We start from the raw sequence: 25,134 nt of genomic DNA, 5'->3' as shown, positions 1-25,134 counted from the left end.
CTCCCAGTGCCGTGTGCTCTTCTGAAGATGTTGCACATGCCATGATGTGCTAGGTCCACCCCTGCACGGCAGAGGCTTCTGCAGGCACTTTCTGGGGGTTGCTGGTGGGGGATTGCTGCACCAGAGTGGGCCGGCGGAGGAATCTCCCTTGATCCAGAGCCTGCTCTCTGGGAAGTGCCAGAACGTGCCCTCCTGTCTGCCTCCGCCCCAGCTGTCGTGGTGGGGTAGCACTTGTGCAGGGAGTCACAGTGGCACCTTGTGCTCAGTAGTGGCTCCTTGAAGGCTCGGACATTAGAACCTGTTACATTGCAAGAGCTCCCTGCAGTTCTTTGGAAACCTGCCATGAGCTTTTAAACGGAGATCCTTTTCTCTGATGCATGTGGTTAAACATACCTCCTGGGGAGATGGCACCTGCCAGGGCACCAGAGCGTGCAGATGAACCCAGACCCCGCCATGCAATTTAAAGCTTCCAGCACCAGGGACCAGAGATGAGATTTGCCACCAAGTCCAGCTGCTCTGGTTAAAAGTGGGAAGGCGAATTAAAGAAAATAAATGGGGCCTCGAGCAGCATTTCCATTTTGATGAGCTGGCAGGGGAGATACTAACAAGAAAGTAGGTTTCTTAAGGAATTATTGCAAAACAAAAGCTCCCTTAAAGGTTCCGTAATGTGCTCGGCACACTGTGGGTAATAAAGATGGAAATGATAATGATTGTAGATTATGCGCAAGGTTGCTCACCTCCTCGCTGCTGCTTGTCATGGGATAATTTAGGGCTGCCAAAAGCTGGCTGTCAAGTAGCAATTCAACGCTAAGGCTTGCCTCCCTTTAGGGGGCTCGTACTGTGCCGGGCTCCCCAGCGCTCAAGCTGCTCACAAACTGATTAGAGGCTAGCACTGAGCTGTTCCGAGCTCCCTTTGGAGGCAACACAGTCGCGGCTTCTCATCAAAGTGTACCCACTCCCTCTGCATCCACTGACCTGTAAGAGAACAGTTCCCTTTGGGCGTGCGCTCCCCTGCTGGGGACAGTCGGCTCTGGGACGCACCTGCTTGGTGTGGATGTCCTACAGCCGCTGTACGCCGAGCTGCCCTAAAGGGCGGGGAGGGGGGCGAAGTTGATATTTCCACCGGAGAGGAAGACAGAGTGCCTAACTCCCTTAGTTTCTGTTCAACAATCCCAATCAGAAGGTGGTCAAAATTGGCATCTCTTTGACAGTCCCTCTCCCCCCACTTTAATTTCACATCTAAACCCCGGCAGGGGCCGATATTCCCTTCGCTTCTTCAGATAAAGCAATTTCGGATGCTGCACCTGCACTTCCCTGAGCATTTCCAAACGTCCGAGGGGCCTGAGTCGCCTCTCACCTCTGCCCCCAGACCTCCGCTTTCTCCACCGTTACACCCAAACTGGGCCCTGCATCTCTTTGCTCTGCAGCTGGGGGCAGAAGACTCGCATAAATCAGTCTTCTGCATGCTCCTGGACCCGACTGGGCAAAAAATGTGAATGAAGCTTTTTTGCCTGCCCCTCCGAGTCATGGAGTTCTGTTCAAGTTCGCAGTGATGGCTGGCAAGCTCTTCTCCATGGGAGCTTGTGTTTAAACGCAGTTCTTTCCTTCTTATCTTTACATCTGTCTAACAGCACGTGAACCTGGCACCTGCGCCTCACAGGTCTCTGCTCTGCCCCGCTTGGCTGTGTGATCCTTTGGGTTCACCAGCTACACCCAGCACTCGTACATAGCAGCAGCTGCTCTGCACAGGTGGTATTACACCCGAGCCCTCTGCCCATCTGTCTGTGGATCTAGGCCTCTGCTGTTCTGCCCGCTAAACCAAGGCTTATTGAGAATGCTATTTCAACTTTGGGCCCTCTGTTGCAGGTATAGATGGTGGAACTAGAGTCTACTACTCTCAGAGGAGGAAGCTGAGAGAAATGATAGGAGGACTTGTGGCACCTTAGAGACTAACAAATTTATTTGAGCATAAGCTTTTGTGAGCTACAGCTCACTTCGATGCCTTTGAGGTTACAGTGCTGGCCTGGGAGACAGTGGTTCAGTTCTTAGCTCTGCCACGGATTCCCTGTGTGACCTTGGGCACATCACTTAGCATTCATGTGCGCCTGGGGGTGATAATCCTTCATGTGTTCTGATTGTAAACTCATTGGGGTAGGGGACCGTCTCTTAGTGGGGGTGTACAAACAGCGCGTTGCCCAGTGGAGCCCTGATCTTAGATGGGGCCTTAAGGTGCTACCACAACATAAATAATATAGCACCCCCCAGATCTAAGGATGCCCCCTTAAAATGGCTTAATGGTGTGTGGGCAGATGGGTGCGTGCACAGGCACACAAAGTTTCTTTTCTGCCAGTGGCTGAGATTAAACCCTAGACACTTCCTCAAAGCATCTGTGCTCAAGTCCCATCGGAGTTACGTGAGCAAGGCTGGCTCATTGTTTTCTACTGAAGGAGTCAGATGAGATCTCAATTTTATTTCCTCCCTCTCCCCCCCCCCTCCGTCTACAACTTTGGATGGAGGTGGTATATTGTTATAACAAGTCCCCAAGCCCTTTCTCAAAGGAGCCTCTTATCCCTGCAGATCCCGGCGGATTACAGAAATAGCAATAACAGAGGATCTAAAGAATGAGACAATTTCCTGTTCCGATAAGGCAGAAGCCGAAGAGCAGAGTCATTGTAAATTTCTGTTTATCACATTTGCTTTCACAGACGGAGAGAAGAGGATAAAACGTGGCCACTTGTTTGTTTAGCAAGGGCTTTTGGTGAAATGAATCATGAAAGGGACTCTCGAGTGGCTTGTCCATATCACCAGAGCCCCAAGATTGAATGTCTGGGGGATGGGTGTGGAGGGGTAATGATACAAAGGATTTGGTGGATGGGTATCAATTTAAAAGCAACCAGTGGAAATTTAACTATTTGTTCCACTTATTAGCGCCCCTTGCTCAACCTCCTACCATGCCTGTGTCCCCATTGGACCTCCCACATGTTGCACCCATTTACACTAGGTCTGAGGCCATCTGACTACTCTGCAGTTTTTTAAAGTGAATTGAGGCAGCGGATCAGCAGCACCAGAGATGGGCGCTGTGCAGTTGGCCAGGCAATGGGAGCTATGGAAGCTGATCCAATGGCTAGAAGCAGAAGCTAGGCAAATTCAGACTAAGATAAGGTTGAATTTTTTAGCAGGGAGGGCAATTAGCCATTGGCACAACTTACCAGGGGTTGTGGTGAATTTGCCATCGCTGAAAGTTTTTAAAATCCAGATGGGAGGTTTTTCCTAAAAGACTATTTTTGTATAAACGCTGCTATTGGGCCTGAAGCAAGAATTAATTCAGGGAAGTGATGAGACTTGTGTTCTGCAGGCGGTCAGACACAATGCTTCCTTCTAGCCTTGAAATCTATGACTCCGTGACCAAGAGGAGTGCAGGGGGATTATGCAGTCACTTAGGTTTGGATCTAGATTCTGTTGGAGCCAATGGAAAGACTCCTATTGAAGTCAGTGGCTTTAGCTCAAGCCCTCCAGAGGCTGGTGTTCATGGCTTGGAGGCAACATCGTTTTTGTTGCTGTTTGTTTCTAATGTTCTTTGTGTGTCAAGGTTTAGGAGGCTTATAGCTTCCAGCCCTCTGAAAAAGGATGGTTTGCGGAAGGGGGGAGATGGTACGGCAGATGGGGTTGCGAAGGGGAGTGCAACTTGGAGAAAGGCCCGGGGGCCAGCAGAATGGGATGGGGCAGCAACCAGACAGGGGCTTGGACTGAGTGAAGAGAGCAACCAGACAGGGGCTTGGACTGAGTGAAGAGAGCACAGGGGAGGGAGGGGAAGAATAGGGCTGAGCTGATGCCAGGCAAAAATAGAGGACATGGCTGTTTGAGTGTTCCCAGTGGCTGGGTTGCTGTGTGGCCTCTTGGTACCATTCCTGCTTAACTGGCTTGGCTACCCCCTTCCCGGGCTTTGGCCCAGGAGCAGTGGCCAGAAGAAAGGGGCATGGCTGGGGTGCCTTTGTGATCCAATGATCCCTGGCTGCATTAATGACCCTTGGGAGGGCCTGATGTAATAGAGTATCCCTGAGGCTGCGCTAAACTACATCATGGTCTGTGATGGGATCAGAGAATCCACACAAAGCTTCTTTGCTCTCCCGCCCTTATTGGGTGCAGCCAGAACTTTTTGGATACATAGAGGATGATGTAGGCAGGCACATCAAAAGATCTCAGGCCACTAAGTAAGATGGCTCTGAACCACACTGTCACCACACGCATATATGGGTGGTAGATATAGCTGGGGTGCTGTTTCCAGCTCTCCCATGGGCTCTCTCTGTGGCCTGGGGCACTTAACCCAAGGGTAGCTAGTTTCTCCACCTGACCTAACTTTGCAGAATAACGTGAGATTCTTGGATAGAAAGTGCGACTGGTGAGTAAGTGCAAACCAGCCTTATTTGAGGCTTCTCCGTTGCTTAGCAGCATCGTTTACATCTTCACAGAGCTTCATATGATTGGCTCAGTGCCCTTCCTGCGGTCAGGGCATGGCTCTCCCGCACTCAGCACAGTACTCTGGGGTGTGGGAGAAAGGAGTGACAAGACACTTTCAAAGCGCTTCACAACCTTTAATTAATCCAGTTTCATGCTCCACTTGGGAGGTAGGTCAGCAGCTTATCCCCATTGTATAGGTGGGGAAACTGAGGTGCAGAGCCAGGCTGCAGAGTTAGGAACAGAACCCAGGTCTCCTGCTCTAACCACTAGACACGTTGCTTCTCTAGAGCAATGGTTCTCCACTTTTTCCATACAGGGACACACCATCTAGCCAGGGTCATGCTCCATTTAAAAATGTGGGAGGGGCATGGTGGTCATGACCCCCGGGCACCAGTTCAGGCTGTTGGGTTGAGAACCCCTGCTCTTGGTAAGTCGCTCAGAGGCTTTGCAGCCTTGGTGTCCTCCTGGGTTCAGGGCTGCTTTTGGATCCCCTTGGACTGGCCTGTAATGTGATTGTTTCATCCGTGGCTCATCCACAGGCTGTGACTTGGCTGACCTCACTGCAGTGTTCCAGTCCTTTGAAAGGCCCAGGCTGGATCAACTCAATGTGCAGTCTTCCAGGTTGTGCTTGAAAAGAGCCCAGGACAGCTGGCTCAATGCAGCAACCGCAACAGCCCATCTCCATGGGCTGAGTCACTTTGAGCACACGACACCGGCACCCTGATCTCTGCACTGGCTGCCAATTTGCTTCAAAGGGGGCCGGTCATGATCTAGAAGGCCCTATGCCAGAGAGGGGTCTGAGTTCTTTGAGTGTGTCGTCCAAACAGTGGATACGGGAGAATTGGAAGATATAACTTTTTAAAAGCCTTAGACAAAGTTCCTCCCAAGAGGCTATTAAGGAAGCAAAGTACTGTCGGAGATCAGAAACAGGCTAAGAGACAGGGAACAAAGGATAGCAATCAGTGGTCAATTTCCAGTGTGGCAGAAGGTTACCAGCAAGGTGCCTCAAGGTTCCATGCTAGGTCCAGTGTTTTTAAATATATTTATCACTGATCTGGAAAAGGAGGCAAACAGGAAGAGGAGACAAAGTTACTGATGTTGATCAAGGCTAGAGAGGACTGTGGGGACTCTTACAAAGCTAGGTGAACGGCTAGCAGGCTAGTAGATGAAATCCAGAGGAGACAAATGCAAGGTGATGTGTGCTAGAGGGAATATTTGAACTAGTCCTGCACTTGGCTGAGTCTTAAATGCAACTGTAACCACTCAGGAAAAAGACCAGGGCATTGTTGTGGCCAGCACAATGACAACCTCTGCTCAAGGCACAGTGGTGCTCAAAAAAGCAAACAGAATGTTAGGAGATGTATGGCGTAGGAGACAAAATAATACTGACAATCCCATAATTGCATGCACTGTCCTTGAGCAGCATGTCCCGTCTTGGCCACCCCAAGTCAACAGAGAAAAAGGTCAGTGGAGCTACACTGATTTATACGAGTTGAGGATTTGGCCTAAGGATTCTGAATGCAAATGTATTTGACCAGTGGGATGCAAACAGTGTTCCAAGAACATAAGGGATTCTTTAGTTAGAGCTTTAAAACCCTTTCATCTGGGTCGGCTAAGGAGATATTAGCAATACTGGGCCAAATGAATCCCTGAGCTCAATGGGAAGTGTCACCAAGCACAAATTTGGTCCCAGTGGGCAAAATTTGCTCTCCGTTACACTGCTATAAATCTATTGAGTTTGCTCTTGCTTTCGCTGATGTAAGTGAAATTGGAGTGGATGGAGTTACACTGGTGTGAGAGGAGAATCAGGCCCCTTGACTTTAAGAGAATGAGTCTGGATTTGCAGTGGGGTAAGTGTGAGCAGAAAGTGGCCCATAGAGTCAGACCACCAGCTAACGTACATTGATTGATACCAGCTGGGGATCAGGGCCCAGGGCTACAACGGAATTAAATCAGTTTAAACCAGCTGGGGGGAATCAGTCTGACCCTTTCCCTGCAATGGAGCTACATCCATTTACAGCAGGTGGGGATATGGCCTGTGACATCTGTCTTGACAGCGTCCCTTTAAGGCTGCCAGCCTGGTTCAACTGCCCAGCTCCTGGCTGGCAGTGAAATCATTAAGCCGTTGTTTCCCCTGGAGTCCCTCATGGTTAGTGAATCCAAATAACTTTTTGTTTTCCCCTTCCCGTGCCTGTTGTATTAATTGCTGCTAACAGCCCAACATGGGCCTGACACGCAGAGATAATGCTCCAGTCATCTCAACATGGGTCCCCTTTTGTACATGACACATGTAGCAATCTGTACTAACCCTTTTTTTTGGTTGTTGTTTGCGGTGTGTGTGCCTCTGTGGGGCCATTCAGAGGGTGTTGGATTATATGCATCACCAGAGCTCACGGGGATTCATCAGGCGCTGGGAAAGTCTTTCAGAGCGTCTGGAAATCAGTCACGCTCCTTGTTACTTTGAGTGCAGGGCTTAGGTCTCGTATAGTTTCTCACTTCCTGCTCCAGCCTGTGTGCTGGCCTTGATCTGTTTTTTCTTCCTTAGCTAACATACTTTGCTGCCTTAGCCAGGCCTGTCCTTTAGTGCATTGACCTGACCCCAAGCCAGTTCAAATTAATTGGAGTCTTTCCATTTGCCTCACTGGACTGGGGATCCAGCGTGTACTGCTGAGTTAAATATGTGGAACATCTTTCCGCACCTATCTGGTTCCAACCTGCCTGCCTTTCTGGGTGCTTGATGATTTGAAGCCAGGTTCTTACCTCACTTAAACTGATGTACATCCAGGGTGACTTGATAACCTCTGGCTCAAAACCTGGGTAACTCAGAGCAGAAAGTTTGGTCCATGAACTGTGTTTTGGGCCACAAACAGAATGGGTCTGCTCGGTCTCCATCTAATCCCCAGTGGACATTAGTTTGCAAAAATCAGCGTACTGTTCAAAGACATGGCAGGCAGGCTCTGCTCAGGATTAGGAGCGTAGGGGAGCTATTTGTCGACGGTGAGGTGCATTGGCAGAACTGTATGTGTTAAAATGAGGGCCAGGATAGCAGGGGATAGTGCTGCTCAGGACTGAGGGGCATTGGAAGAACTGTGTGGGAGCCCAGGACTGTGGTAACAGGGTGCTGCAGACGAAGAATGAGATGCACCAAAAGAACTGGTTGTGGGAAGCTTGCACTTAGGCTGCCTGAGTGATTCTAACCTCCAGTGCCATCCACTGCACTTAACACCCAAGAGCCTAAAAAGAGAAACTGAGGCACAAAGACACTGGGGAAATGACTTGCCCATAATCACACAGCCTGTCAGTGGCAGAAATGGGAATAGAACCCAGGAGTCCTGACTCCTAGAGCCCTACAACCGTCCCAGACAGGCTAAGGGTGGGATTCGCAAAGGTATGTAGGCACCTAACTCCCATTGAGTTAGGTGCCTAAATACCTTTGCGAGTCACACCCTGAGTTGCCATAGGTTTCACAGGAAATCTATGGCAGGGCAGAGAACTGCAATTGGGTCTCCTGAGTCCAGGGTAGTGCCCTAATCCATGGGCCATCAGCCAGGACTGCACTGTCTAAATGCTGTCAATCCTCACACCTATTGCTGGTGCTAAAATCCACACGAGAAATGTATAAAGCAGACAGACACCATGCCACAGCTGAGCCAGAGGATGAAGTTCAGAAACTGTCTTGAGCCTCGTTTGAATCGTTGTTAGCAACTGGAGTTCACAGCCGGGAACAAATTGGGAGCTGGCCTGAAATCCAGAACTTGTGGTCAGGGGCGGGGAGATGCAAGTGGAAGATGATGCCAAAGAGGGGGCTGAGCAGGGAGGAGGGACATGTAACCGGGGGTTGCCTGGCCTTGCCCCCTGGCTGCGATAGGGTGAGATGTGGGTGCTCCCCCTCTTGACGCCGTCTGATTGACACATCTCCAGCTTGCGAGGTGCCTGCCGAGCCCTTTCCATAGAAAAATGGATTATTCTACAGTCAGATTAATGGGCTTTCATTTTGCAAAACATCTGTCACCGTTAGTTCTGGACAGTGAGCGTGAAATGAGTTTTGACTGCAGAAAGGTTACATCCGTGTGTAATATGTGACTAACATTCCAACGGCTCAGGGAGCAAACTAGTGAATGAGCATTACGCGTTGAAAGAAGACAGGGCCGCATCTGTATGCACAGGAGAAGGGAGTGTGTGGGTGCTGGAGGGGCCTGCATGTGTTTTTATAGTCAGGTTTCCATACCATGCCCTTCGCAGGGGTGTCTGAGCCCCCGTCTGTTGCCAGTGGTACGCACATACGTAGGTTTGAGTCTTGTTCCGAGAGGGGATGTGTGTAGTAGAGGGTGTGGGCGTCTCTCTGCTTCTCTCTCGAGTGATTCTAGGGCTTTCTAAACTTTGTGTTTGCCGCTGGTGTGTTGACAGGTTTGCTTGCCATGTCCGTACCGACACTGTACGGGGAGGGCTGTCAGTGGTTTCTGCCCAGCTATGCGTCACGCTACTAGAATGCATCTGACAACCACAAAGTGGCTGAGAGGGGTGGGGAAATTCCAGGATCAGAAGCCTCATTTTTCAGATGAGGGACACGGAGGTACAGCGAGTGGAAGTGGCTTGCCTGCAATCACACAGCCTGTCAGTGGCGGAAATGGGAATAGAACCCTGGAGTCCTGACGCCCAGAGCCCTGCAGTAGCTACCCGACCAGGCCTTCACCAGTAGCGTGCAAAGCGATACGTTGTTTTCCTGCATGCTGGACCCTGAGATGAGGCCAGATAGAGTCACAGAGTTTAAGGTCAGAAGGGGCCACCAGATCATCCAGTCTGATGTCATGTAAATCACAGGCAAGCAAGATCCCTCAGCACCTGCACCTTAAACCCAACAACGGAAACTAGACCAACCAATGACAGCCCCCAGGAGACTCGACTGTTCTGTGCCACAGGCAGAGAAGAGGAGGGACTGAGGCCCCCGCAATGGCAGACAAATGATGTTCTTCTGTGTTTCGATGCACACATTAAATATCTGTACCTATCTGTCTTGTCCCACCCAAACTATCCCATAATGATTTCAGTCCTGACTTCCATTCGATGCTCAAGTATCCCCCCTCCCCTCTTGGTTTCCTTCTCATAGCTGACCTCCTTACCCCTATCCCCACTCCTCTGAAGTGATGAACCAAGCCCTGGGGATGCTAACCTCTTGATGCAATCACATTCCCAGGGCAATGAAACCATTCACATGCCAGCAACATCCCGCCTCCCAACCTCCCCAGAGTCCACATTGCTGACTCCTGTGGTAAAGTGATGGAGGTACTGATCCCGTCCCAGCACTGCTAATATGCTGATAAACTGGGGCACGACATAACACACCCTCATTCCAGCAAAGTTCTGGAGATGCCCATTTCGATTGGATGGATTGATCCCATCTCTAGGTTAAACACAACAGCTCTTTCCCCACCCCACCGCCTTCCAGCAGCTCCAATGAATAACACAACACAGGCATGCGGAGTTGAAGCTGAAATGTCTTGCATCCTGCTCTGGAGAAGAGCTGGAGGGCTCAGTTTGGTAAGGGTGCCTTTCACCTCGGCATTGCCACTTCTATGCAAGCTCACCTGTAGTCCTCCCAGAGCATTAAGGCATGTTGGGGTGATCATATGGGTAGGGGGGCGGGAAGCTTACATGGCTGCTTCCTGTATTTTATATGTTTATGCTGAGGTCACTTAAGTTACTCCAGGTTTATACTGGGGCACTTGAGACCTGAGCCTGGCCTTAGCCTGAAGACTAATCTCTGCCCTGTAAGAGGCGATTATGGAAAACAGATCCACCAAAATGCAAGATCCTTACTTTAGACAGCAGAAACCCTTCTCTGTCTCATCCTTTCCCTTTATTCCCCCGTCTGTACACCCCACTTCCTCTGTAGCCCTACGTTCCATCCATCCACCCACCCATCAAAAAAGCCATTTTTAATGCTTGTATCCATCCCATTGTTCGTTTGCTCATTTGATCTTCCATCCCGCCCATTTCTCTCCATTTAGCCTTATTCCAGATTTCCACCTGCTCCATCCGTCCTCATTTCCAACCCCGACTGATTGCTCCATCATCTTTTTATCCACATTCCCCCTCTCCTCTCGGTTGTCTTTGTTCCCAGTTGGAAGTTTCTCTACGTAGAGGCAGTTGCAGAGGGAAGGGGGGATTAACGTGTCTGGGAAGGGGTTCGCAGGCCTGAGCGCGTTACCTTGTGTCTTCCAGATGTACATCCAGACCATGACGCTGACCATCTCGGTGAGCCTCAGCGCCTCCGTCTCGCTGGGCATGCTGTACATGCCCAAGGTGTATATCATCCTCTTCCATCCAGAGCAGAACGTCCCCAAGCGCAAACGCAGCCTCAAGGCGGTGGTGACGGCCGCCACCATGTCCAACAAATTCACTCAGAAGGGAGGTTTCCGACCCAACGGAGAAGCCAAATCAGAACTGTGTGAAAATCTTGAAACGCAAGGTAACATCCCCTCACCCGCACGGCCAACCTTCCCCGCTGTCAAGGAAACTGGGCCAAGGCTCCTTGGTGGTGCATGGGCTGCCGGTGGGTGACTATGGCTGCTCCATTTGACTCCGCGAAAAGGATGAGCTCATTCCTTTGCAAAGCACTTTGTGGGACCCCTGGGCAGAGGGGTCAGCACAGCGACTAGGCATCACTCCAGCCCTCAGAATGAGAGAAAGTGCTGTGTGGGGTTTGTGTGGCTCTTCGGCACAAGGGGTGAACGTCACCTGGCACAATACTGCATATTAGCCCAGTCCTGCTTCCGTGGAGGTCGAGGGGCATCATGCCATTGGCTTTAACGAGAGGAGATGGGGGCCCTGTACCAGGCAGCTGTGAAATCCAGGTGTCAGGACACTGAGGAGTTCTGATGTCTGGAATTATGGGCCCAGTACAGCTCCCATTGAAAATCCCTGGAAAGATGCCCACCGGCTTCGGGGGGTGGGGGAAGCGGGATCAAGAGATAAAAGAGCCATGCTTTAGTGGATTCCATCATCCCCAGAACCCCAAGGCAACGGCCTCAGTAGCTAGAGATGGAGTGCAAGTTTCAGATCCGGGTCTAAGCGTCCCCAGAAGCCAGGTGCAGGGACTTGATTTGGGCTGCTCTCTAATTATAGCCTCATAACTGAAAATGCCTTGGCTGGTTTTCAATTTGCGAGGACATATGGATCAGTTTTAATTTTTGAATGTCTTCTCTCACCCCTCCTCCCCCTCCTGCCCTTGGAGCCAGGAGAAGCTGCTTGTTAAGCAGTCAGTCAGTGCCCCTCCCTGCCGCTCTGGTCGAAGAGCCGTCTAGCTGACCTGTCCCGAAGGGCTCTGTCTGGGTTTTCGAAGCTGTGTTTGTATTTCCCATGTTTGCGTACTGGGGCTTCACAGCTTTCACTGACTTTTCTGAAAGCCTTAGGGAGCCCTTTCGGAGCCTGCCTTCACCTAAAACCCCCACAGAGACACAAGTAACCTGTGGTGAGCCACTGAGGTTTGGGAGGGTGGATGGTCATGAACTCCAGACCCAGTGTGTTTTCACCGAGCCACATGCTCATGGACACTCAAGGTGGATAAAATGTATTAGATCATCCAGATTATGCCCCTGGTTCCCAGGTGGGATCGTTGCCCCCTCCCATCACAAGAGCCACAACCATAAATTGAGACTAGCGGGCTCCTTCTGTTGCCAGTCTCCAAGGACTAGATGATCACGATGGTCCCTTCTGGCCTTAGTCTCTGATTCTGAACAGGCCATGGCATGAGCTCCCCTTTAGAGGGGGTCCCCGCGAGTCAGGGGTGAGGCACTTTGGTGGTACAGTGAAGGGGAAGCTAGTGCTGCAGCTATGCTGTGGACAGAGGACTCCAGTCTCCAGGGCTGTGAATCCAGCGCTAAATTCACTGCATTTTCGGTTTTAAATATCTCCCGGTGTGCTTTGTGCCGGAGCCCTGCTGGACAGGTTGTACAAATCCGTGGTTCTCAACCAGTGGTTTGTGTATCCCTGGGGCTACACAGAGGTCTTCCGGGGGTACATCGACTCATCTAGATATTTGCCTACTTTGCAACAGGCTACATAAAAAGCACTCATGAAGTCAGTACAAACTACAATATCCTACAGACAATGACTTGTTTATACTGCTCTTATGCTATACGCTGAAATGTAAGTGCAATATTTACTTTCCAATTGGTTTATTTTATATGGTAAAAATGAGACAGTCAGCAATTTTTCAGTACTATTATGCTGTGATTCTTGTATTTTTATGTCTGGTTTTATAAGCAAGTAGTTTTTAAGTGAGGTGAAACTTGGGGGTACTCAAGACAAATCAGGCTCCTGCAAGGGGTACAGTAGTCTGGAAAGGTTGCGCGTCCCTGGTAAAAATTGACTTAAAAAAGCAGAGCATGGAGGATGACATTGTAGCAGATGAAATACCAAGACTGTCACACTGGGAACTGGTTCATTTTCCTTAAACTCTCTCAAATCTCAAGCTTGGGACTTGTCCCTGGCCCTTTGGCAAATCGACAATTCATCTGAGCTACGAATGCTGTTTGGTTTGTTACCTGTGTGAACCCCCCCAGGCAAATCATAGGTTGTAGATTTCACATAGGTTTGTATTATTCATATTGATGTTATTTAACCTGTGTATCATGATACCACCCCAAAACCACAACCAAGCTGAGTCCCATTGTGCAAGGTGCTGTACAAATGCACAATGAATAGCCTTCCTTTCTATTGTGCATCCCTGTTCTCTCTTTCTCTTCTTTCCCTAAAATACAATAGTCAGAAGAGAGAGAGGTTGTCCAGTGGTTAGGGGTCTAGCGTAGGACACCTGGGTTCAATTCCCTTCTGTGCCACAGATTTCTTTTGTGACTTTGGGTTAGTCATTTAGCATTTCTATGCCTCATTTCCCTTCCTGTAAAATAGCATGTCTTTACCTCACAGGGGTGTTGTGAGGACAAATATGTTAAAGATCATGAGATATGGCCCCCATCATAAGACGCACAGCACATGAGGCTTCTATCCTAATCAGGGCTTCTGGCTACTGCTGTAGTATAAATACATTAATAATCTAGTCATTTTTATTAGTCATTTATTAATATTAGTGAATGGGGCCAGGCTGCAAAGATGATCTGGGTTTTACGCTTCCCAAATTTCAGGGGAGTTTGGATCCGGGGATTTAGTTCTGACCCACCTCCAATATAGTTTAAAAACGATTGGCCAGTTGTCTTCCTCTAGTGGCATGATTGTGCAGCATAGTAAACACAGTTAGGCAGCCGTGGGACCATGGCTTGTTATGCTGATCGGTATGGTCTTGTTTCCTTAGACGCCCCGGTCTGTGTGTACTCACCTGTTGTCTCTTGTCATAAAGTGTCCGTCTTTGGGGCCCGGGATGTCGTTTTGCTCTGTGTTTGTACTGCTCCGAGCACAATGGGATTCTGCTCCAGGGCTGGGGCACCTGGGGGGGGGGGCGCAATACAAGTAATAAACAATAAAGTTTCTGTGTTCCCATCTAGGCTCCCTGTAGGTTCAATGTGCATGCAGCATGTGTGACCAAACCCAACAAATACATGGAAAGTAGACAAAAAAAAAATTGGTATGAGTTTGTTTCCATAGCAACCCTCCCTCTGTTCTCCCCTGGGATGGGATCCCAAGAGCGCTCTGAAGAATAACAGACCAAGGCTAATCCCGGTGCAAGGGCTGATTGTCAGCAGCACTCTATCATTGCAGCTCTCATGGACTTCAGTGGGAGCTTGGGGTGGGTTGTGTGTGCGCTTGATGCTACTGAAAGCCAGGGCTTCCTGCGGTAAGACTCCTGGACCTGCTCCTTCCCTGTGCTGCACCTCAGGTTGCCATTTCCATGAGTGCAAAGTGTGTAAACTGCTACCCCGGCTGCAAGGCACAGCGGTATTCTGATTCCACAGAGATTTTACACTCGGCAGAGGTGTGAGCGGTACAAGGGAGTGTGGGGGAGGGCAGAATCAGGCCCTCTCTTGTACTGCTGTGCTGTGCATGCCGCTGCAGGCTAGCTGCTCGTAACCATGGTCATATGGTAGAGGTGACGTCTGAGCACAGGCCTGGAAGCTCGGAAAGCCGGAGTTGTAATCCCAGTTTTGGCACCGATTCCCTCTGACCCTGCACAAACCATATAACCTCTCCCTGCCTCTGTTTGCACGGCTGTCATAATACTCGGGTTTTGTGGTTAATGTTGGACGGTGCAGTGTGGCGGACAACAGCTGTGTCTTTATTGCTTCCTTGGCTTGATCCATGGCCTCATATACTCACACCCTGCTATTGTCCGCTGAGCCACACACAGTGCGGTATGGAGACTAGAATTCACCACCTTTGCCTCCAAAATTAGCTCTCTAATTTATAAGGCAAAGAAGAACCCGTGTTAACCCTTGTAGCTTCTTTAAACCCCAGACAACAGAGGCTGAGACAACCGCCAACTCATACACAATTCAAGGAGGACTGCCAAAATCCATTCAGTCATGGGCAGCATAATACTAACCCTCAAGCCGGCTTGGTTGTGTCCTGTCAGACCACAGAGTTGCTTGTGTCCCCCTTATTGTAAATAACAGATGCTCTCATTCCGTGTTGTGATGCCAGGAGCAGGCCTGGAGCATTTCTGGGGGTTCCCTGTCATTCCTGGCAGGAGATAGAGCAGATTGCTGTCGGTGCCTGTCACCTTGCCTCAGACTTGCCGGCAAAGCCATCAAGTGGCATATGGGCCTGCAGGGAGCCCGGGTCGGTTATGACCCCCAAAGGCCCCACACTTGCACCGTAACAACCATGCTCAGAAAGACAGGGCCTCCCCCACGTCTAATCTCACATGCTCCACTCTGCTCCTGGCGCTTCTCAGCCCTCCAGTGGGCCCCTCTTGTGTCTTTATCCCGTAAAGATAATTGTTAGCCAAAAATAAGCTAGAAACCTACTAATGCTCTTGCTTTGTAAGAGGCACTATAAATCTGTTCTGATACTGCAGATACACGGGGAAAGCCGGTAATGACAGCTCACCAAAGGAGCCGTTATAAACATTATGAACATTATAATGTAGGGCACTTAGCACGGAGGCGCTCCAAGAGGGCTGAGATTTTGTTGACCGATAGCATGGCTGATCACTAGCGCTGACTTTGCTGTCTGACTGTGTGGGCTATTCACAGTGGGGCAGGTTGGGACAAAGGGTTTTGCATTGACTTCAGTGGGACTGCATGGGTGAGGAACTGCTCTCCAGTGGGAGGAAAAGGTTAACAGTCTGGCTCAGGAGGATTGGGGAATGCAGCCAAGCCAAATCTGCGCCTTTTTGGCTTGAATTTGCAAAAACAAGAGCTTTTGTGAGCAAGAAAGAGTCAAAAACTGTGAAATGGGTAGAATTTCAAAATGTGACATTCCACTGGGGCAAAGTTTTCACAGCAAAACAGCCAGGGAATGGAATCCTCCTGTGTTTGGGTGAGAAACCTGCCATTTCGCTAATATTTCATGAGAGGTGAAATCTGTGGGTTGCAACATAACCAGGATAGAAACCATAAATATTTTTCCATGCAATTTCATGGTTTGTTTTTCATTTCACCCTCCCTCTCTCCCTATTTGTCATTACTTCTATCTATCTATCTATCTATCTATCTATCTATCTATCTAATCTTCTCTTCTCTGTATCTCTGATGTAATGTCTGTCTGTCACACCTGCAATATCTATCTACTTACTCACCCCCTTCCCTCCCCGCTCTCTATGTGCTTTAAACTGATATATCAACAATCTTTGCCCCCCCTTAGGGTTTCGTTATCTGTACCTTCTTTTCTCCGTGGCTTCTGCCCATGCCCCTTCCAGGTTAGAGTCTGAGAGGAGGCTTGGCCAGGATGCCTTAACTAGTGCTAACTGATGTCAGAGTTGTTCATGTGACTTCCCCTTGAGTGGTTTTGGATTGGTCCCAAGTTCCCCTTGTGCTCAGACCCCTCTGATCCTTCCTTTGTGCTGCCTCCCTTGCAGCCACCGAAGTCCGACAGACAAGATTTGTTTTGTTGCAGTAAGGGCCGTTCTGTTCTGTTCTGTGTGTGGTTTTGTACCCCTCTCATTGGTGAGGTATCGGAGCGCCTTTCAATGGACTTCTTCTTTGTTCTTTCCCCTGTCCCCCTTTGACTCCCTCCAAAGTCCATTTAGCTGGTTTGTGACTCATCCCCCATTACAGGGTTCCTTTGGCTTTTGTGCCTCTCTCTGCATCCTTGCCTGTACAAAGCACTAGGAGATCCCGGGGTAGCAGGAGATAAGCATTATCAAGATACCGGACTCCAGAAGCTGCCTGTCCTTTAGTTCTTAGCCTCCACCAGCCACAGGAGGATGCGCAAAGTGTGTGTGATCATGTCTCCCTCTAATGGCTCCTCTGTGTGTTACACTAATATCTTGGCTCACCCCAGTCTGGATCCTCTGAACTATATCAAATTGGGTCCCAGAGTCCCTGGACTATGTCCCACTATTCAACATTTGCTCCTAAGATGTTGCTTTTCCATGGGGTTGCCCTGACTTACCCCTTTCAGAGATGCTATTGCCAGAGCAATAAAAATACTTAGCACTGATATAGCATCTTTAACACAAGGATCTCAAGGCTCCATGCAATCACTTTGTAAATAACCCTCCCAACACCCCACTGTGTTAGGTGGTTAGGTACCCGTTTAACAGAGGCACCGGGAGGTTGTGACTCCCCCAGGCTATACAGTGCATCAGTAGCAGAAGTAGGAATAGCATCCAAAATTCTGGACTCCCAGTGTCTGCTCTCACTCCTAGGCCCTGCTCCGTCTCAGGTCTTCCACCCCCAAAACGTGATGATCTATTTTATTGGGGTGGGGGGTTGCATTATGGAAACCAACCAAAAGCAGGGACCCATTGTACCCTCCACTGACCCATAGTAAGAGACAGTCCCTACCCTAAAGAGCTGACAGTCTAAATAGACCAGACAGAATTATTACCCCATTTTACAGAGGGGGAACTGAGGCACAGAGAGATGAAGTGACAGGATTACTCAGGAGCTAGGAACTGACCCCAGTTCACTTTCCTTCCTATGTTTGAGGTGGTGGGCAATGGGAGCCCCTGCCAGCTGTATCTATCAGCCGGCTGGTGGAAGCACACAGCAGTGAGAGACAATGCTCCGTTCTGCAGTATCTCTGGCTCCAATGTGTCTTGCATTTGCAATGTGGGTGCTCAGCCTGAATAGAAAGCTGGCACCGCGGCGTGTCGAGGACAGTCTCAGGAAGCTGATTGCATTATTAATTTGAGGGACGGGAGCGACTGTGGAGTTGTCAACCACGGGAAGGGAGGGCTGTTTTTCATTCTGTCACTGGCAGGTCACGTATCTTTAAATAAACAACAGAATAAATAATTTACAGGGCTTGATTGCAAGCAGATTGGCTATGAAAACATTTCAGCTAACAAATAGCGCTGTCAGCTCTAATTTCTTATGGCCCATCTAATTGTTATCTGAGGATAACAGCGTCTGAAATCTTCAATAAGGTTCATTTGTCAAGGATGCACTGGCACCGTGGAGGGGTGGGGGAGAAATAAATAAATAAGTCTCTGACTGCCACAATCTGCTGGAGCTGCTGGAGGGAAAGGGCGAGGGGATCCTGGGAAGGCTGAGAGGGAGGGAGCGAGGACTGGATGGACGCCCCCTCGGGGATTAATTGCCATCCCCCATCTCAGACACCGTAAAGCCGCCAACCAGTTGGCAGTGATATCAGCCCAGCCTTAACCATGTAGAAGATGGGGGGAAGTCATGGGAAATCACTGTGGATAAATAAGGAAGATTTAAGGTTGGGTTTTTAAAAACAGTCTCTTTTTTTTGCGGGCATTTACAATATGTGGACACAGAGCACAATCTGCTTTGTTCATGCAATTGGGATGACCACGAGCCTATCTAGACCTGGAAAGAGGTGCTTCTGTCTGTCTATAGTACCTAGGTGTCTTCTGGTATCAAGGTATCTGCCTGTCTGTCTTTAGTATTCTAGGAATTTCTCCCTCTCTCTCTGGTCTTGGCTAATCTATGCATCTAAATGACCTAAACTGCACCTACAAAATGGCAGGAACCAAAAGGGTTGGGGGGGAGGGGCTGTTTAAGAGAGGTCCTGAAAATGGAACCTGTAGTCGGTGACCGTCCTCTCCTGACCTGGTGCCTTCTGTGACAAGCTTTGCCTCCCAGAGACTCGAGCACTGCCCGGTGGGGCTGCGGGTGGGTGGCGAGGAGGATGTGCTCCTCTCCGGTGTTTTATGGGCTGGAGCGCTCATGAATTTTCCCATGGTATCTCTGTCTTCTCCCCTCTTTGTTTATGAATGGTTGCACCCATTCACTTAGGATTATGGTGGCAACATCCAAGGAGCTGGAGGGCTGGACCAGATTTGCATAGACATTTACATATATACATTTTTAATCAGTTGTAAATGTGCAGGCCCCTAATATTTACTTGTGTTTGTGGCAAGCGAGTGGGAACCAGCAGCAGCAGCTCATGCTTTGAACCACCCCCGGAGTTAGCTGGGGAGGCAGCTGTGGGTCACACTGGAGGTCTCCTGAGGGCTGCATATGTTCACTGGGCCACAGGTCGGCCGCTCGTGGGTTAGGTTGCTGAGCAGCACGGGGCGCATCTCGATTTGGAGATCTAAGGCACTGGCCAAGCATGTCTTTGTTCCCCACTCGTGGCCAGCCCACGTGAAAGGTTTATGAATGTGCTAAGATCATCATGCTAATAGATCTGGCCCTTTAGCTCAGACAGCAGCCAGATCATTGGGGTTTTTTGTTTGTTTTTATGTAGCGGTCCCAGGTTGAGTCCCTGTAGACGAGCCATCTAGGGAAATGAGGTCATGTGCTGGCACCCACAGACGTGCTAGCTGGAGCCTGAAATGGAGGTGATCCTGGTGACTGAGCGAGTGGGGATCTGCACCCTGACTTTACCCTACTTTAAGTTGGTTGTCTTGAGACATGGGAGCCGAGCACCGAACCCTGAGCTGTGTGGGGTGATACAAGCTTCCTGCTCTCTCTCTGCGCTTGTACCCTTCCCCTCCTTCCATCTGACCAATTCCAGCACTGCCATACCCCCCTCAGCGTTACAGCTCAGGCTTCAGGCTCCCAGTCTTGGGTCTGTCAGTTACTGCACAGGCCCCACCTCTGCTGGAGCTTTGAAACAGATCAGAGGGATGGGGGGAGGCTGATGCTCAGGCTTTTGAAACTGACAAAGGAGGGGGAGGCTGGTCCACTAGCTCTGATCTTCTTCAAAGGAAGGGTCAGCTCCAGCTTCCTCCAGCTGGAGATATTTCCCCTTAAAGCCGTAATTGAGGGCCGGTTCCAGGGCATATTCATATGAAAGTAATCTCACTGGAGAGGAGAACTTTTCCACAGACACTCTTCTGATTAGAATCCCTCTTGAAATACAGAGCAGGTCACAGACTCCATCCTCTCTCTCTCTCATATCATTTACAGGACAAATAAATAGCCTCCAAATTGTTCCACAAAGGGAGCTGTTTACAGTGCTACCTACATCCTTAGCTTTTAAAGGAAGGGGTTTGAGAAAGGACCAGATCCCTGGCTGGGGTAAATAAATCAACATCACTCTGTCTGAGTCAATGCAACTCTGTTGGTTTACACCTGCTGAGGATCTGACCCAGAGTTGCAATAGTCAGAGCCAAACTCCTTCCAAGTTTGGAAGTCCAGGTTTTGGTGCCATCCCCCGTGCATTGGAGATGGATCAGAACCAAAACCACAGGTCCGAGCTATAGATCTCGACCATGCTTGTGGGCCTGGTGCTGCTCTCACTTACACCAGTTTAACAACAGGGCAACATCACTGATTGAAGTGGCCCTGTTGTTAAACTGAAGTGATTATTCCTGATTTACCCCAGTGTCAGTCAGAGGAAAACCAGGCCCTCCGTCTCCAGAATTGTCCCAATCAAAACCCTGGATCCAAACACTGCTGAACTAACAGAGATTGTTAGCACTTTGGGGCAGGGACCATCTCATTGTACTGGGCTTAGCACAAAGGGGACTTGGCCTCTCTGCACTGCCATGGTACAACTAACAGCAGCAGAATCCAGATCTAAATCCAAATGGTCCCAGTTTTTGTGGCGTTACAGGCTTCATCTGCCACCACAAGACAGCAAAACTGACTCAACAACTTTAGGCAGGGCTCTTACTCTGCTAGCAGGGCAGCTCAACAAGCGAGTCGCGCATCCCTCAGCTGGGTCACACACCCTGCCACCTGCAGAGGCCTGCTTTCCAGACAGGTTCGAGCAGGGAGCTCAGACCTGGGCCCATTTGCAATACAGATCTGGGTGTTGTCTGCAAAATTTGGATCCAGACGCACCTGGGAACTTCCCAAAAGTTCAGCTCTAAAGCTTTGATCCAGCCCCTTCTCTAGTCACAGTGCTCCAGACCTGGAGAGAACCCCCTAAACCCCACGCCCTGGTACCTGAAGGGGGTTCAGTGAAGATGGACTCTGGGGTCAAAGCACATGGAGTTTGGTTCTTTCAAGACCAAATCCCAATTTTCAGGGTATTGCAGAAACCAAAACCGCTCCCCAAGCTTTGCTCGGCCCAAGAGATGATCCCACAGAGTTACATGCCTTGCTTCTCTGCTATCCCATTCCTGCTTTTGAAGTGGAGAGAGGGGAAAGCAAAGGTGATTTTAAGCCACCTTTGTGCTCCCCATATTCTGGGGCCATGTGGAGCTGTGCCCAGCTCCTGGTGTAAATTACAGCAGCCTCTGGGCCCTGAGAAGCGGAGAACAGACATACTGCAGGGGATTCTGGCCATGCCCCTGATCCATCTCCAATGCTGGGAGCTGGGAGCAGGGCTGGGGTAGAGTCCTTACACCATCTCTATACCAGCTGGAGCTGAGCCCAAGGGGAGGGGGGGGCTTCTCAGGGATCCAATTCTACCTATTCAAGCAGTGTTAAAGCTCCTTAGAGCAACTGAGAATCAGGCCCATGTGTTCACACTGGAACTTCAAAGGGGCCAATACAGGAGGGATGTGGGGGTGGTGGGGGGTGGCTGGGGGCTTTCTCTGTCCCCATGAGGTTAATCTGTTACCATAAAAGAAGCAGGTTCCCATTGGGAAATGTCTCTTTAATTACCTGTAACTCATGCAAACTCTGGTGCCCTGAGACCAACCTGGGAAATCATTTGCCTTTTCTTTGGAAATCGCTCACAGTTTAATGCATAAAGAAAAGGAGTACCTGTGGCACCTTAGAGACTAACCAATTTATTTGAGCATGAGCTTTCGTGAGCTACAGCTCACTTCATCGGATGCATTCAGTTTAATGCATGTTACCCCCGGCCGGGGAGAGGTGAATTGCTCCGGCTGAGCCTGATTCTCCAAGTGCAGCTGCTCGCTGACTTCTGACTCCACCTTTGCTCACTTCTATTCACGCTACCTGAGGGATTGTCCCCAAAGCGTGGGCCTTCTCTAGGGTCCAGCTCTGCTGCGCTTGCTGGTGTGTTTGGGGAGGGGAGGGATACAATGGAGCCAAGGTTTTGCCCACTGCTGCCCACTCACTCCCTGCGCACCTGCACAGGAGTGGGAGAAGGAGCTGTTTTCATGCCCCTATCTCCACGTGATCTTTGGCAATGCCAGTGGCCCACACAGGAGAGTTAGAAGCTGGGTACAGCCCACTCCTGCCTTATTCTGCCCAGAGGGCTCACAATGAGCATATTGGCTTTTGTAGTGGGTCTGCTCCAGCTTCAGTTCTCATAAGATCCTAAATCTGAGATGAACTTTTCTGCTTTGGCTGGTAATATTAATAATCTGACTTTACAGGGCTTTTGATGATATTCAAACATAGGCAGTGCTACTTTTCATTCTGTGTTTGTCCAGCCCCTAGCACAATGGGGTCCTGGGCAGTGAGTGGGGCTCCTAGGCATGAGGGTAATATAAATAAGAAATAATAATATCCATTTTTCAAAGCCCCACATTCACTTTAACTTGTTAATAACAGGGTCCTACGGGTTAAATGGTATTTGGATGCATGGCTTCTTTAAATGTTTGGCTAAAGCTGCTAGTCTGGACTCCTTTTAAAACCCCCTTGTCTTGGGAGCTTGGCCTAAAACTAAGAGAGTGATGTTCGCTGAAGGAGTTTGATTCCTGAACTTTTGTCATGGATCAGCACTTGGAGACCAAGCGGCTCATTGTCAGAGGTGCTGATCCTATTGGGCCTGATTCTCTGCTGCCCTTCCCCTTCCACCCATGTCTAGTGGATTGGGAATGCTCCCAAGCCAGCAGGGTAGAGTTTGCTCGCATGTTACACTGCTGTACCTGACTACGCAAGGAGCAGGGGGGCTGAGAAGCCAGCCCGCTGACTTCAGTCGCCGTTCAAGCGCCACTCTCATGAAACGCAGGCCATTCGCCTAAGGCACTCGCTCTCCCGGGTTTGTTGTTTTCTACACCTGTGCGGATGAGCTGCCGCGGTGCAAGGCGGAACAGCTTGATGTGAGGGGGTGGCAAGTTGTACACGGTGCAAGCCCTGTGTTGCTTGGGTGCAATGTGCCTGCGTTGGGGGCTTGCACAGATGTAACCTCATTGCCACAACTGCAGCCAGGGCACGTTTCCCTAGTCTAGCCAGACCCGAACACCCAGAGATAGCCCAATTATCTGTAGTCAGGGTTCGTCCAGGTGAGGCTTCCAAACTACTGGCTGCAGGAGGACTGTCTCTGGTTCTTTGGGCCCCACCAGGGTTAGCGTGATGTTTGCTGCTCACAGTCCAGTGTCACAAGGGTTAAATACCAGCTGCCTCCTGCTGGCTGGGAGCTCTGTGGCTTGAGATCCCTGGGGAGTCAGGACATGGGAGTCAGCTGGGATGATTTAGCTGGAGATTGGTCCTGCTTTGAGCAGGGGGTTGGACTAGCTGACCTCCTGAGGTCCCTTCCAACCCTGATATTCTATGATCTCCCTCTTTGTCACTGGCTAGAGTATATCACTGGATCCCGCCTCGTCCTATTTCCCATGAAACCTCCCTCCACTCTTCCCTGAACTCCCTCCACAAACACAGGCACATGTTCTGGATGCTCGTCTTATTCTCTCCCCATCTTTGGCACCTCTGAGACTCCACCCTCTGCATCCTGTGTGGGGCAGGTGGAGGGCGGTCTTCCCCCTGCATCTTGGGCCTTGTAGAACTGGGGCCTCACAGCCTGATTTGCGGAGGTGCTGAACGTCTGAGACTCTCCTTGGGTCCAGCGGGAGCTGAGCACTTCTGCAATCTAGGCCATGGCTCACTGCCTTTGCATGGAGCTGCAGAATTGACCCTGGATGCAGCAGGATGTATCTCTGCCTGGCAGTCTTCAGAGACTCATAGGTGCTGGACCTAGGGGTGCTACCACACCCCCGGCTTGAAGTAGCAATTACAACCCAAATACATGGTTTCCGCCTTCAGCACCCCCACTATAAAAATGGTTCCAGCACCACTGCAGAGACTGAGCCTTATCTCATATGCCCACCCAAGCTGTAGTGACGTAAAGGTCTGTTCAAGGTCACGGTACAGGAAGGCTTCATTAATGATACATATGTGGTTTCTCTCTCCTTCCAGCTCTGGCTACCAAACAGACTTACGTCAGCTATAGCAACCACGCAATTTAACTCCAGCTGATCATAACTACCCCGGGAGGAGTTGCTGGGGAGGAGGAGGAGAAGCTGGAGAGTTGAATCATGTTGCTCATCGCAGGAAGTCGGGGGGTGGGGAAGTTGGATTCGATTGGAAGACGGCATTGTGGGTGCCTAATTCTACTGGCTGGGCTGGTGGAGGATGCTGCTTGGGAAGATGGCCATTAACGTCGGCAAAAAAAACAACCAACCAACCAACATCAAAACACACGCCTCTCGGGAGGAGGAAGAGGAACAACCGACCAGGGTGCACGTACAGTGGGGCGGAGGTGACAGACTTTAATAAATCTTTGGGGGATTTTTTCCTGTATCTTGGAAAAATAAAAAAAAATGCAGATACCTTTTCCCTTTTCCACAATTTGTGAGATCGTTTGTGGTTGTGAAGACTCTTTCATTTTCTCTCTCTCTTTTTATTTTGTTCATTTTCCATTTTTCTTTTGTTGTCTTCTTCCTCTGCCTCTCTTCACTTTTTATCTCTCTTTTTCTCCAAGTTCTATGTGTTGCAAAAAAAAAAATTAAAGATTTAAAAAAAACAACAACAAAAAATTAAAATAAAATCTAGACTGTGTTCAAAGTGCTGATTTCTATAGGTGGTACAATTGATGTATGTGATGACCATATGGATTGAATTATGTCTGCTTTATGTACTGACCAATCAAAAAAAAAACCCAACAAAAAAAACCCCTAAGTTCAGTGCCTGGATGTTTATGAATTATTCGATGAAAAGTATAGAGCATGATCATTTTTATACGAGGAACTTTCTAATAAAAGACCATGGTTTTGCACTCCGCATTTGTCTTTTATTGGTACATGTCGCTGGCTGGCTCAAGGGAGGCTCTTCAGCTTATCAAAAAGAAGGCAAAGAGGTGACTTGATCGCAGTTGATAAGTACCTGTGTGGGGAAAAGGTTTCTACTAGCAAATGGCTCTTTAATCTACCAGACAAAAGCAGAACAAGATCCAGTGGCTGGAAGCTGAAATGAGATACATTCAGGCTAGAAATAAGGTGCACATTTTTAAGGGAGGTTTATTAATAGGGCTTCTGTTCTTCAGGTTTTGTTAATTTCA

At 49.5% G+C, this 25,134-nt stretch overlaps 1 protein-coding gene across 7 annotated transcripts in view; it reads left to right on the top strand.

Moving 5' to 3' along the window:
• The window catches only part of GRM4 (glutamate metabotropic receptor 4), a 205,449-nt gene extending 180,897 nt beyond the window's left edge, over positions 1-24,552 (top strand). For 6 of the 7 annotated variants that reach the window (XM_084611524.1, XM_084611521.1, XM_084611523.1 and 3 more), the window contains 2 exons: positions 10,681-10,927; positions 23,994-24,552. In XM_084611524.1, the coding sequence (XP_084467650.1) occupies positions 10,681-10,927; positions 23,994-24,043 (297 nt within the window). In that variant the 3' untranslated portion in view covers positions 24,044-24,552. The remainder of the gene's footprint in view (positions 1-10,680; positions 10,928-23,993) is intronic. The other variant, XM_084611525.1, reaches the window with a different exon arrangement.
• The last annotated feature ends 582 nt before the right edge of the window (positions 24,553-25,134 follow it).

Source organism: Lepidochelys olivacea (assembly GCF_965140295.1).
Source record: "Lepidochelys olivacea isolate rLepOli2 genome assembly, chromosome: 21".
NCBI lineage: Eukaryota > Metazoa > Chordata > Testudines > Cheloniidae > Lepidochelys > Lepidochelys olivacea.
The sequence above is the reverse complement of the archived record's forward strand: the minus strand, read 5'-3'. Positions and strand labels throughout refer to the sequence as shown.